Source organism: Pteropus medius, unplaced genomic scaffold (genome assembly GCF_902729225.1).
Source record: "Pteropus medius unplaced genomic scaffold, Ma_sr-lr_union100, whole genome shotgun sequence".
NCBI lineage: Eukaryota > Metazoa > Chordata > Mammalia > Chiroptera > Pteropodidae > Pteropus > Pteropus medius.
In genome coordinates, this window is record NW_024340849.1 from 30,399,265 (window position 1) to 30,414,362 (window position 15,098).

Here is a 15,098-nt window from a genome sequence, read left to right on the forward strand (position 1 = left end):
TAATAAATTTTGGAATAGATGATGTCTAAGGAGTAATGCAAACAATTAAAAATCCTGCAATGCTAAATAAAATTAAGAAAGCATTTTGTAAATATTTTAATAGGAAATTTTAATTGGACAAAAAAGGAATGCCCTCATTGCAATGAAAATAACTTCATGAACTTTAGAAGTATCTATCTTCCATTAACTTACTTGGATGAGTTGGACTTCATTATAATCACTTCATTTAGTGTTTGGAGGAGGAAGCAGGTTTTCTTTTCTTCCAAAAGTAAACATCCTCTTTCGCCATCTGGTGGCTAAAGACAACATTCTCCATGTATATGAAAACAGCTGAACTAGATTTAACAGCCAAGTGTTTAATGCTTTTGGATTCACCTTATTGTAAAGATATGCAATTACTTTAACCGATGTAATATAACTGAGGCAATATCGTTCTAATGATTCCCAGCACTTTATTCAAATAATTCTAGCTATGATATTTAATCTGAAATTTAAAATTGAGCACAATTAAAAAAACTTTTTGTTAATTCATTTTGAAAGTTAAAATTAAATATAACAATTTGTTTGACCTGAATGTGTTTTGGTATAAAGTATTAACAAGATCTTTATGAAAACAAAAGGGCTCAAATATATTTTTAAATGATAAGCACAGTAGACATGGTTAATTATAAGGTCTGTTTTGGTTTTTACTGTTTTAACAATAATTATAATCATACGTTGACAATGCACCATACCAAGAAGAGTAGATAATTTAACAGTATATATATGGTTTGTCTTCCCTATAAATTTTTTAAGTAAAATTTTCAGTGTATTAATTAGTACATATTTTTGTATCTATAACTACATTTCAGAAAAAAAATTAAAAATGACAATTATTTAATGTTTAATTTCTTTATTTTCTCCAGAATAGTTTAATATTCAAACCCAAATCGTTACTTTGAGAAAGGGAAAAACAGAGAAACATGAAAAGACAAACATTTCATTTAACTTATGGTATTGTGAGCAGTCACTTTTGTAGGCAACACTTTTTTGTCTTTGTAGAAAAGAAGAAATAAAAACAAACAGCACCATTAAAGAATGTATGATCCCTGAATTCTAAACAAAACACTGTCTAAAAATTGTTTAAATGCTTGTTGCACTCAGTCACATTTAGTCAGGTATCAAAGCAAGCATAACAGTTTTAAATTGTAGCAGTCTTACTGAATCAACTGCTCCCCCTTCTGAGGATTTTACACACCTTTTCTGAGTTTTTCCTGTGGGAATAATATATTCTTTGGTAAAGGACCGAAGGAGGGTTTTACTTTTCTGTATGCTGATATAAAATGTCTGTACGTTGAGGGTCTTCGCCCCCAATCTGTGTTTGTCATGCATGTTATGTTTGGGTCCATTTCACATTTTCCTGTTACACTGTAAGAGTAATACCGCCTTTAAAAAAAAAAGGCATTAAATGGCTAACGTCAAACAGATGTAAACATTCAGAATACTGACCAAAAAAAAAAAAAAAAAATACACACAAACACACATTACAAAAAGAAACTGTACTGAAAATATGAATCAGATTAGGTTTCCATAAAGCTAGGGGAAAAATACAGCAGTACAAGAAATTTATGGCAACAAAGTAAAGCACTTTTTTTTGAAACATTCATGAACAGTACAAATACAACAAAGTTTTTCTACCATCTAAATTATTCTGCAACTATCAAATATAGTACAAAGCGAAATAGTATGTGCTATAAAAAAGCAGCTCCTTTAAATTATGGTAAAAATGCTTTCGTTTGCTTTACAGTGACAAAGCATGAGGACTGAAGACTACAAGATTTTTATGTTCAGTGACATTTTGGCTACATAGGCCCCTGACAGTCTGATGAGTTCCTTTGCTAGGACTCTTCACATTGTTCTCTGGAAACACAAATGGACAGTGACTCTTGACTCTGCGTGTTCAGCGGGCTCATTCCCACCAGGCAGCTAGAGTGGTTCTTGGCCTTGAGAGACAACGCAACCCTAACCTTGGCTTCAGCTTCTGTAACCTGGGACTTACTTCACCAGACCAAAGAGGAACTAGGAAACCGAGGCCACAGCAACTTCCTCTTCTGAAATTGTGCGAGTGTTAGTAAAGAAAACTGGGCTGCAGCATCACATATTCTTACCCTTGACTGAATTATGAAGCACCATACGCATCAGCATGTTTGTTTTTGCATGTTTATTTTGAACGAGTAAGACTATCCAAGGTCTAGAAGTCAACTAAAGCTTCTAGAGCTCATCCCAGAAACACACACCACCACAAAGTCTTTATAGCAATGAGGCTCAACCTCATAGGTTTGTTTTCAAGTTTTCTTTATCGAATTGGACCTTAGCAGGAAAATATTATAACTATGATGCTCGGTTCACCAATATTTCTGCTATTTTCACTTGGGGGGAGGACAGTTTTTTCATTTTGAAAATGAATTTGCATCAGAACGTTCTTATTAACATGCCCATTAACTAACCGTCTTTGTACACCTCAGGCATATGCATATCATATAGAAGGGGGATTAGAGAATAGCGGTTTTCCTCCTCCCCCTGCTCCAAAAGTGCTACTTACGGAAATACATCCTTTGTGATTAAAAAAAAATTACGTCACATGTGCAAGTTCTATTCCTGATAGGGATAGGATACTGTCCAATAATCAGGATATGCACACACTAAAATTTGCACATTACACCACAATAACCATGTAGTAAATAACATATTCCATTTGCACATAGGCAGACACCTGTGGAAATCAGGAAACTAAGAACCTATTCACCTAAATCCAAATATACTGACTTGTGTGTGTGTATGTGTGTATTTTAAATGGACACTTGTAAAATATCTGATTCATTTTTTACTTCTGAACTTCTATTATTTTTTAGCCCAAAGATGCTAATTGTTCAGTAATAAAAACCACATGTGAACTTTTAAACTGGGCAAAAAAGAGCAAAGCCATAGAAAAATTCTGCTCTTTGGACCTGGGTGATAGAATCCATGATCAACAATTGATTCTCTCAACCTATTATGTGAAAAATCAAAACATTCAGAAGGACACTTTTCTTTATTCCCAGTAAGCAACTTGCAGGCATTAATTCCACAATGATGGAACTAATAATGGGCTTCAATTGTAGCTCATATACAGAGCAAAGGTTTCATAGACTGGAGTTTCTTTCAACAACATGTCAGTTACTGATGTGGTAGTTCTGAATCTGCTGGTGTAGACAGTATCTGACACTGGTGGTGCAGCAACTGAGTTTAGAAGGAGTTGGCATGCAAGTGTCTATATCTTAGGGGTGCCCCTCTGTGAGACTAGAGCATGATCTTCTGAACAAAGATGACATCAGAGCCAAGCAGATCATTGAGAAAACACTGATGAGGATGACCTAATACAACCTGGTACACAGTGAACTAAGGATCCACGGGAACTTATGCTGCAGTCCTTGGGAAGGGCTGGCTAAGTGCACTGCTAATTTTCTCAGTCATTTGTTAATTTTAATGTGAAAAAAACAGAAGTGACAATACTGAAGCACCAAATTGCAGCCGCGAAGGCAGGCCCTTCTTTGCTTTTATCATAAACTATCTTTATCATCAATTTGTTAATAAAAATGATGTCTCTGTCACTTACCATTTGGCAACATCACGATAATAAATATGGAGAGAAAAAACATATACCATGGTCAATTACTACTTTTTTTAAAAAATCACGTGGTGTTTTTTTCCAGGAATGTAAATTCTGTTCATTCCAGTTAATTTTTAAGACGTATTTTAAGGGAATGTCAAAAGTTTATATTGATTAGGATGATCCACGTATAAATTCTTACCCTGGACAGATCATATCCGCCGCCTTCCTGTCATGTTTTTCATTCTTTTATTTTCTACAGCCTCAATCAATCAATGGGTTAATGGCACTCTGCATTTTGTGCTCTGTAATCTGAAGTTAAATGGGCTTGACTTGTGTTGTCTTTCATCTTCCCACAATGTGCATGTGCTTTTGAACTTGCTTTAGGGAACAGAGCCTCCTGAACTAAAGCTGTTCTCTGGCATGAGGGTGGCCAAAGTATATGGAATGTAGCTCAAATACTCAACACTCAGACTTTACTAGATAAACACTGACGATATTTGTAAGATGCAGTATCCCTTTTTCAAAAGCAGTTCCACTCTCCCAAAGAAGAAGAATGTACTAAATTCACCTGAGGGGAAAGAAAACAAAACATGCAATACCTAGAACAATTTTTAAAAGAAGGGCTATATCAGAGTAAAATAGAATTATATGGATTGTGAATCATGAGAAAAAAAAAATGTCCAGAAAAATGTCAGAAATTCAGCCCTCTGTAGTCCCTTTTATCATCAATGGCACTTTTTTTTTTTAAAAAAAAAAAAAAGGTGGCCAATCTCTGTAAAACTGAAAGTCAGAATGCACTGGTATCACCGATAAAGGGGTACAATGATTTCCCCCCAAATTTTAATATCTAGTAATTGTATTAGTGAATATAAGACCAATATTTACATAATCAACTCATTTATGTTTGCATATACAGCATTATACTTGTTTTAATGTTAAAGAATTTTTTTTAATACTTGCTCTTAAAAGCCACACGTGAAGCTCTGAAATCCTCTGGGCCTGTGGCTCTCTGTTGGCCAACTGATCTTACAGTCTCAGGTGTCAAAGGACTCGAACCAGATTACTGGGCATGAGGCCCACACTGCAATTTCAGGCCTAAGACACATTTCACTACAACATGTGTACAACGTCCAAGGCAGATGCAGATTTTCTGCCAGTCTCTGAAAAGAGTAAAAAGGGAGGAAAGAGAATAAGGACAGTGGAGTTCATTAATGGCATACCTCCTTTAATGTATCTTTTCTGATATGAGTAAATACAAGGAATCATACATTTAAATCAGATTCCCCTTTCCAAATATGATTTAATCGCCATGGGAAAGGTAGCTCCAGAAGAGTGAACCGTGAAAACCCTGGCTGTAATGGTTAATCTAGAGAAGAATGCATACCCACCTTAAATCACTTTCACCACTCTCTTTCTATGTCTGTATTTCTGCTTAGCATTAATTTAAAATGTCCTTTTCCTAGCTACACCTGAAATTTTAAAAACCCGATGGGGCAGTGACACGTATACACATGAACAGAAATTTTCCAGAGCTGGGAATGGCAACTAAATATATAAAAGACATGCTGCCGAGCCACTCGGCTGGTATGGGATCACCCCTTTCCGAGAAATGCAAGAAAATAATCCCATAGAGAAATCTGTTCCAAAGTAAAATAAATTAACACGATATAAACCACTGAGTTATTCATCCTGTTGCTGCTGATGCCGTTTGGCTTTTCCATGTTGAAAAGGGATACTGCATCTTTCATTTATCTCTTATCGCACAACCAGGCAAGCTACACAGAGTTTTGAAGGACCTATGCAGTCGTCATGGCAGAAGGCTCCACAGCCTTTGCACACAATCATGGCTTTCAGCCGGCAAGAGCATTTCAGTTCCAGTTCATCCGCGTTGCTACTGTCGGCAAAGTTCTGAACGGGCGTCTGAGCGTTCTGACCGGGTAGACCCGTGGCAGGGTTGGAGCCACTTCCCAAAATCCCAATGGACTTTTCGATTGCAGAGGCTGCCCTTTTGAAGCTCGCGCTCCCAAAGTGTATTGTTGGGTAGTTTCCACAGAGCTGCTGCTGTTGCTGCACCTGCATTTTCTGAGCAGCTAATTGGGTGAAAGGCTTTTGTGGCTCAGAAAGCAAATAGGAAGAGAAATCTGCATTTTTTAGCGCAAAGGCTTTTAACTGTTCTTTCATCTCATTCTGGTCATAGGAAACTTGTTTCATGCCCAGTTCACAGCTGCTGCCTAAACCTTCCTCAAAAGAAAGAGGTTCCGATTTTATATTGCTACATATGCCCGTGGACTGTGGCCAACTAAGTCTCTTAGTGGTTTCCATGGTAACTGGAGGTTGTTTTTGATCGGCTGGGACTTCTACATTAGGGAGAGGTGGAGGTAGTGGAGGTGGTGGTGGGGGAGGCAGGGGGCAAAGCCAAGGGTGGAGGGGAGGGAGGTGGTGGGGGCGGGGATGCGAGTGCTTTGTTTGGCATTGCATGTGCAGCCCCTCCCACGTCATCACCTTCTTTAATGGGCATATTGGGGGATAACATGTTGGCTAACCTTAGCTGGTGAGGTGCTGAAGAAAGGCCCACCTCCACCAGTCCCTTTTGTTCAAGATGCCTATTGAAGGCAAATGCATTACAGCCCACGGGGGCCTTGGCAGAGGCCTGTAACAGAGCCGCCGTTGGAATGGGGCCCCTGGCAGCCATAGGCATTTGGTAAAACTGCTGTCTGTGTGAGGTACCAGGGTCAGGGTGGAAGCCGCCATTCTTGTCAACATGAAACAGGTTCTGCTGGAAGCTACACGAGGGGAGCAGCCGCTTTTGTTGTTTGACCTCAGGGCTGTGAACAATTCTGTTCTGCATGGTGTGCTTGCTCAGCCACTCTTGCTTAAATGGTTGGCCGTGTCCTAGCTGATTCAGGCCAGAGTTGATGACACAAGGCACCCCTTTAACATCTGGCTCCGCTAACAATTTCCCTGGTTCGCATTTAACTTGAGCGTGTTCCCCCACAGTCCTGGCCACTCTCTTTTTGGGGTGGTTTTCTCGCTTTCTCATCTGGAGTGGTGCAAGAGGCCCTGCCAAGTAGCCCTTCGTGTCTGAATTTGGAGAGCTGGACGGCATTTCAACAATGTTCCTCTCTGGTGCTGTTTTACCCACTGAGGTAGTTTGAAGAGGCAGAGGAAGCCTGTTAATTTCAAGCTTCGCTCCCAATCTGGGCTGTGGCAACACTTTTTCCAAAGGCAGGTTGCCCTGTAGTAACTGTGTCACAAGTGGATTGTTCGCCTCTACAGATGACAGACGACAGCTTGAGCTCCCTGCACTGGGAACTCTTTTCAGGGTGTCTGTAGCCAAGGAAATAGCCTCTTCCACAGGGCCAGAGGCAGGAGCCTTCACGTTCTGTGTCTGTTGCACACTGGGGGCTGCCTCTGCAACCGGGGGAGGCAGCTCAGGGCCGGGGAAGTCCTCAGTATCCATCCTAAAGCCCTTGTCCACTTCATGAGGTTCAGACTTCACGGGGAGAGTGACACTTGTTATGAGATTCCTGGGGTGAAGTTCTGACACGTGCGAGTAGCTGGCATGCTCAGTTTTGATAGCCTTTGGACAGCTCTGCTCTAGATATTCTTTCTGTTTACTTGAACCCGAATGACTGACTAGAGGCTGTCCCGTGCTCCTCATGCCATCATCATTCCAGCAAATCCGGTTGCCTGGATGATACTGATTGCTACAGGCTGTGTCTGCTTCACTTTTGAAAGCGGTCGGGCCACGTGTCTGCTCAGCAAAGCTATTACTAGGAGCAGTCACCTCATTTAATTTATCCGAAACGACGAGGGGTGCTTCTCGGAGACTTGTGCAGGAAGCCTGCATCGTTTTGCAGTCTTTTTTTGCTACAGAAGCTGCAATGAAACTAGAACTGTGATCTATGCTTTCGTTTGCAACCAACTCAGGCCTGCTAATAACAGATACCTGAGGACATGCCATGGGTTGTATGGCGGCTTCTGTCCTCACCGACCTGCTCTGGATGTCCAAGCTGGCTTCCGTGCTTTCAATGGAGACAGTCACAGACAAAGTGGAGGTCAGTGTGGCGCTGTGATCGACGATGACTTTACATGGAATCGATCTGTTTATGGCTGCTGGTGCAAAGCCCCCTGGAGGTTGCTGAGGTTTCCCAGAATTGTCTGCCCTATTTCGAGGCCCTGAATTTTTGTCCAAGCTTTCAGCGCTTAACTTGGGAGGACTATCGTAAGAGTTTATTGTTAGCATGCTTCCGGTAAACATTGCGACGGGTGGGCGTGCGACCAGAGTGTCTGTGACAGCTACGGAATCCCTGCAGCTGAGGGCTGCTCTCACAGTGGTGCCCATGGACATGGAGGCCTGTTCTTCACTCCCAGGCATGGCTATCTTCTCAGGAGAAAATCTGCTGTTAATTCCCGTTGGGGGAATCAAGACAGAGCTAGTGGAGAGATGGTTTGGCAAGTTATTTCCAGAGGAGGGAGTTGGCACGGAGGTGTACTGACTGGAGACTAAGTTACCAGCACTGCTGCCTGATGTGAGCAACTGCTTGTCATCCACGGAGCTTGATATGCTGGCGCCCTCGGTGGTGGCAGGAAGGGGAGTGTTTTCAATACATTTTGGTATAATGGCTATGTAGGGAGTGTCAGTTCCCTGGATGGTTTTTAACATGCTTATATTACAAGCAGAAATTGTAGTGTTTGTACTATCGACAGACATGAGAACAGAGGATTTATCAACAGACTCACAAAGGGATGTTCTTTAATTGCTCCCGACATAGCAGTGCTGCAAACAGACACAGGGACAGAATTTTTATTAAAAAGCATGGGCACACTGCTATTTTCAGAAGAGGTAGATGAAACAATTTTCTCAGGTAAATGTGACACAGGTATATTTTCGTCAGAACTCTGCACAGATAAGTCCGTGGCAGTTTCTGGAAGTTTAGTCGGGTTAAGAGACTGCTGTAATACAGTGGTGGCCTCCCGGAGGAGCGCAGACTTGTTGCTAGGAGATCTGCAGTTTGGATTGACAATAATGACACCAGTTGAACCTTCGATTTTTGTTTCAGGGGTAGAAAGAACTTCTAAGCTTGGAGGGCCTTCCTTTGAGCCAAGCGGAGGCAACCGGGACTCTTTAGTGTTTTGGAAGAGGTGGGCTCGGGCTTGATGCTTTGCAAAGAGCTTTGCCTTTGTCTGTTCTTTGATATGTGCCAAGGTTCTCGCCTTTCCACCCTCTCCTGGGCTCCCCATGGCTCCAGAGACAATGCTTGCTGCTGCTGCTACAGCAGCTGCTGCTGCTGCCTCTCGCTGGGCCCTTGCTTGCTGGGCTCGGGCCTTGATATCTGCAAGGGTTCTGGCTCCTGTGTTCCTTCCACCACTGATAGCTGTGCTAGGGGATGCTCGAGACTCTGGTTTGGAGACTGGTTGGCTCTTGATAATAAAAGGTGGCCCAATTTTGGAAAGCTGGATCTACAGGAAGGAGAGAATAGAAAGATAAAGCGCTTAGTCCATGATCACAGAGGAGACAGGTGGCATGTGACAATGCAGAGGAGAAGAGTAGTATATTTTCTTATAATGTGACATGAACTACACTGAAATCCCTGAATGGACCTTTAGGGTACAAAGCAATATGAAATGCAGCATGCATGTGAAAATTAAAATTTTTAATTTCTGTTTTTACTCTACAAAAATATCAACAGGTGACTTCATTTGACACAGAAATGAAACATCTTAATGCCTCATATAAATAGAAACAAACTCCATGCTTCCTAAAATGTGGTTAGCTAAAAAAAACAACAAAAAACAAAAAAAACAAAAAAAAAACAAAAAAAAAGAGAGAGAGATGTTTAGTCTTTAAATTATCTTCCTTGCTGGCATGAAAATGTAAGACCTTAAATCTACTTGAGTTTCTATCTTAATTTGACCCAAGAAAGCTCTAGCTGAGAGGTCAGGAGACTAGCATAATCATCCTGGCTTTACTCAAAGGAACTTAGATGCTGGGCAAATCGCTGAGTCCGTCAGTGTCTCCAATAACTTCCCTGCACCAATCTATGGTTTTTATGTATTCTCATATTGTCTAGCATGCTACCTTATACACATATAATAAGCACATAAAAAGAGTTTGTAAACTCAGATGTAAAATGAAACTAGTTATTTCTGTTTTATTTTCCTCACAGGATTGTTATAAAGATGGAATAAGACTATATTTGTAAGAGTGCTCTGCTTTCTAAAGGGATTTTATTATCATTATGTTTTCATGAAAGCAAGGGCAACTCTGCTGTTTTGCCTCTAAAAGGAAGTATGGGTTGGGCAGTTTCCTTTGATATTGATAATCCACAATTTGCTGAATTTTGTAAATGTCCCAATCCACATTGTTCACCTACTCATGTTAATTAAGAGACTTGCAGTCACCACCAAATGCATGAGGCACACACCCTAACAACCAACATCCCATAGTAATGCCTGTGATGTTCTAATCACTAAGAACATTCTTAGAGCCATAGATTTGTAGAACTGGAAGGGACCCAGTAAAGTCTCTCATTTTACAGTTGGAAAAAACTAGAGGTAAATTGTCCTGGTGCCATATAACGGTGAGTGACAGAGAGAGTCTCTGGGCTCCCCATTCAGAGCTGCTGACATGTACTATGCTTCCTTCCCATCTGACTTCCAGATAAACATTTTCCTAGAAAACATTTAATTTCTCTTCTTAACATATGTATGTTTACATTATAAACACGACACATATTACAGGATCATATCGATTTGGAATTATACTTTGAAACTTTGATAGATAAAATTATTTTCCTGAGGTTATCTCATTCTCATTATCAAACCTGTGAGGTCTCTTTTCTAATTCAAAGGCTCCAATATTTACCTTAGATAAAAAAATTTAAAACATCTAAAAAATTAAGCCTACATATACTTAAGAGCTCAAGGACAAATATCATATATACTTATAATTCTCTCTCTATCATATACCTTTATATAAAGTATATATCACTTTGAAAATAAGCTTTTGAAAAAAAAATACTAGACTGGTATGTTTAAGAATATTTTATACAAAAAGTATACTTGTATTTTTTCTATTGCTTTAGAAATTAAAACACATAGCAGGGTTTTATGTTCATCTTTTACATCTCTAGAATCTTATTTAATGGGGACTGCTTTATTAAACAGAATAACTACAACCGCACTCTTAAAATTCAACTTTATGGAGATCATGAGTTACATACAAATATGTAACTCAGAGTAAAATAAAGAGAGATTAAGAAAAACAAAGCTTGAGTATGTTTATAATTCTAGACCAATCCTATGATGGCATAATCCATTTTATTGTAGAACAATATAAACGAACTGAGGTAAATGGACCAAATAAATTTAAATGGTAGTGGGTAGATTTTTTTTTTAATTCAACAGAGTTTCTTTTAAATTAACCTCAATTTTCAGTTTATTAGGCAGGCCAATTTATATAAAAGATTTATTTTCTGAATGTTAAAAATCTACTGGGATCAAACGAAAACATATAAATAGGAATGTCTGTCTACAGGCCTTATTTTTTGTTGTTGTTGTTAAGTTAAATACCTCTTTACTATCTTGGAGGTAAAAAAAAATAGGATTTGTATACCTATATATCTATAGCATTTTCCTTCAGGGTTCACAAAGCAATTTCACTGATTTATTTAAGAAATATTTAATGAGTCTCTTCCGTAAGCCAGGTCCCTCTTCTGCTAAGCAATGGTGGTATTCAATGTTTGTTGGAAAATAAATGAAGGGATAATATGTACCTTCATCTCTTTAGTGCATGCCTCTAACTTCTCACTACTTCTTTCTCTAGGTCTTCTGAACTTTTATAGGACATTAAATTATCTTCAAATTTTCCCAAGTTTATGTAGGTCTCTGCCCTATACCTTGGAATCCCCAAAAGATCCTTACCACTGTGATCTGTGGGCTCCACCAAGCCCAGTTCTACATTTCATTTTTCTTTAAATGCTGAGGTCTAAATACACACAGACACAGACACAGACACACAGACACACACACACACACACACACACACACACACACACACACACACGTGTGTATGTGTGTATGTGTGTGTATGTATGTGTGTGTGTGTGTGTGTGTGTGTATATATATATCATATGAGCTCAATGCACAGTCTTAAGAAAAAATCATTTACTATTAGACTGATGCTGGGAATATTAGATTATTAACTGCCACATAAAACCTAGAAGAAAATTTTTGAAAAATTAAATATCTAAATTAAAAAAAAAATCTATCATGGAATTGCCTTTCTCTTCTATTCTTGTTTAAAGAGCGTACCTTGAGAGGTGGAACTCTGGGTTCCTCTCTTGGAGGCTGCTCTTTCTCGGGTGGGCTACTAGATAACACGTTTCGGGTCGACTGATCATCTTCTATCCTCGCCCTCTTTTCCTTGCAGATTCCAAAGCTGTGCTGCTCTGCCGTCTTCCTCTTTGCTATCTCGGATTCTCTACTTTCATTTCTTAACCCGTCAGGTGACTTGGAGGGCTCTGGCAACTTGGAAGTATGCAAGGTCTCCAAGCGGTTCTGTGCACTCCCTTGCTTATGTGTTTTATTTCTAGAGCCTTCTGGAAATGAAGCCTTCTCCACTGGTGACACATATTGTTTGTCCTGTAATTTAGCTGATGGAAGCTCATTTCCTTTACTCTCTGTCTCTTCAGAAAAGACAGATAATTCCAGTGGTGAAGACACCCCTTTCTTTTCTGTTCTTTGCAGGACATTGTGATTTTTTACTTTTATGATTTCTGTAGAAGAAAGTTCTGGAATTGAAGCAGAATAGGGCTTCTCAGTTTCAACATGTAATTTACAAGGCTGCTGATTCAGGGTTTTATTGTGTAATTCTTCAGGTGAAAATGCTTCAGGAGCCATGGAAGAAGAACCCATTTTCTTGAGTTCAGGAGTATTTGATAGAGTCTTCTGCTGAGAGAGAAGGCTTTCTGCCAGAAGCTTGGCAGGAACAGAGCCGTCATCTTTCTGTGGGGAGAGTGGTTCTTCAGATATGGAAGGTGACTTTCTTTGTTGATGCCCCATTTTTTCATTCATTGAAGAATTAGAAATTGGAGATGTTTCTGAAGGAAGTGGCCTACTGGACATAAAAGTGGTCTCAGATGTGAGAAGCATGGAAGACACTGAAGAAGTTTCTGATGTCAAAGGTAAATCAGACATGGGTGATGCTTCTGATGTTAAAGGCAAATTTGATACTGGAGATGCTTCAGAGGTTAAAGGTAAATTGGACATTAGAGATGCTTCTGACAGTTCAGGTGAAGTGGATACTGGAGATATTTCTGACATCAAAGATGCATGAAGGGTTTCTTCAGTGGGATTTCTCTGATTATATTTGTCTGCATTTTCAGTGCTGGACACCTCAGAACAAAACGTTGTCTCAAGGGAGGCTGGAGTACACGATTCTTCTGAAGTGGATTGTGTTTCCCCTCCTGGGGATGTCAGGCTGGTACACACTTCCTCTGGGCTCTCAGAAGAGAAGGAAGTGTCAGAGATGCAGACATTTTCAGAAAGTTGTTCATCAGGATCACTCTGTAGCTCCATATCTACAGCAATTCCTTCACTTGGAAATTGGCCTTCTAAAGATGATCCTGATTTTATTTTTGGAGTATTGGTCTCTATTGCAGTTTCTGGCTCCTTATGTTCTGTGTCACTGACATGAGTCACAGATGAAGAGGAAGGAACGAGAGAGTCACAGACTTCTAGTTGATCAATAACAACCGACATTTCTTCCTGGGAAGATTCTGATTTCTCTTCCACCTTAACTTCAATATGATGCAAAGTTTCTAAAACATCATTCATCATAACACAGGATTCCACGTTATCTTCAGGAAGTGCTATTTGGGGCTCTTCATGAGAGGTGGTCAGACTTTCAGACTCCTCAGAAAATTCAGGTATTGTCTTATGATTTTCATCTTGGCATTCACAGATACTAGTCTCTACCTCTTCTGCAATTTCCTCCTGAATCACAGATTCTTCAGGGATCAAGATATCATCTGATTCCAATTCTGCCATTACATCTTTACCTACGTCTACCATAGGACAGAGCGTAGCGCAGAAATCAGGTTCTGGAGAAGACGGACTTTTCATGCTTTTTGGCTGTTGTCCTTCCAAGGGAGTCTGTGAGGAAAGATCTGGAAGACTAGAGGTCCCACATGAAGAACTACTTTCAGCTCCATCATTGTTTGGTCCAGAAGTGAGCTTCGTGGATTCCTCTCTTGACATGCCCAACCTGAACAGAAATTAGAAACACTACTGTTCAACCACAAAACATGAAAGGTACAACTTGGATCTCTCCCGAATATAGTATTCGATAAAAGTAAATATGTCAATTTAACTTTATAATCACTAGGTAACATGCTTAATTTAGGTAAACAAGTTTATAATCATTTGGTTTTTCTAAGACCTTATAATCATAACTGAAATAAACTCTATTTCTGGTTAAGAAAGTTACAGATTTTTATTCCATAAGCAAGGAGATGGGAAACTTACCAAGTGTTAGTAAAAGAAATTAGAAAATTACATACTACAAAAGACTAGGAAATATGTACAGAAAAGCAAAACAATGTATAAGATTGAAATTATTTTAAAGGCATAAAGTAGAAATGTCATCTTATAATAAAAAATTACATAAACTTCAAAGGATGCAACATAACCAAATCATTAAGTTCAATGCAAGAGGAGTATGATGTAAAATCTTGAAACTGAAATGACTTCCAAAGATTAAGTTTTCTTAAATCAATGTAAGAGGTGTTAGTTAGTCAATCACCTTATTTTAGTATCCAAGTATCTAACCTAATACAATATGGAAATTTCACTGAAGAATAATAAACATATTGAGGTCATCAAAGTTGATTCTATTAGATTACATTTGTGTAAAGCAAGACATATTCTTCCATGTAGATCTCCTATTGTAAAAATATTCCATAAAAATGTAAAGAAGATTAAGAAATAATCCAGCCTAATGTTCAGGTATTAAGACAAAGTTAATCAGAATTACAAGCAAAGATATTTGCAAATCACTATTTCCTATCATACTAGGTTATAATATCAGCAGCAGATGGTAGAGGAATATGCTATTCTAAATGAAGTTAGAGTACTACAGGCAATTACAAATATAAGCAGAAGAGAGAACATTTCCAGAGGAAAAAACCTAGTTGAAATACAGCTGTAATCATAGCAATGCAGGAAAATACCTCAGTGAAATCTTCAACCTTTTACTTAAATTACATCCTTAAAATAAAAGGGAAATAAAATTGCATACATTGTTTGGGTATTTGATCATTACTTTCTTTACTAAAATTCAGAAGGTTCTGAAAAGAAGATAGATGATATTGTTGTCATAATTATTCTCTTTTCTTTCAACTTTCCCTAAGATGGGTTCAAACTAAAACTGTACTTTACTGAGAGGAACAAAATAGCTGCATTA

At 39.0% G+C, this 15,098-nt stretch overlaps 1 protein-coding gene across 1 annotated transcript in view; it reads right to left on the reverse strand.

The window, feature by feature from the left end:
- Window positions 1-879: 879 nt before the first annotated feature.
- Window positions 880-15,098, reverse strand: part of ASXL3 (ASXL transcriptional regulator 3) — a 161,012-nt gene continuing 146,793 nt past the window's right edge. The window contains 4 exon segments of the mRNA XM_039843753.1: window positions 880-6,034; window positions 6,036-8,371; window positions 8,374-9,094; window positions 11,948-13,901. Of these exon segments, the coding sequence (XP_039699687.1) occupies window positions 5,387-6,034; window positions 6,036-8,371; window positions 8,374-9,094; window positions 11,948-13,901 (5,659 nt within the window). The 3' untranslated portion in view covers window positions 880-5,386.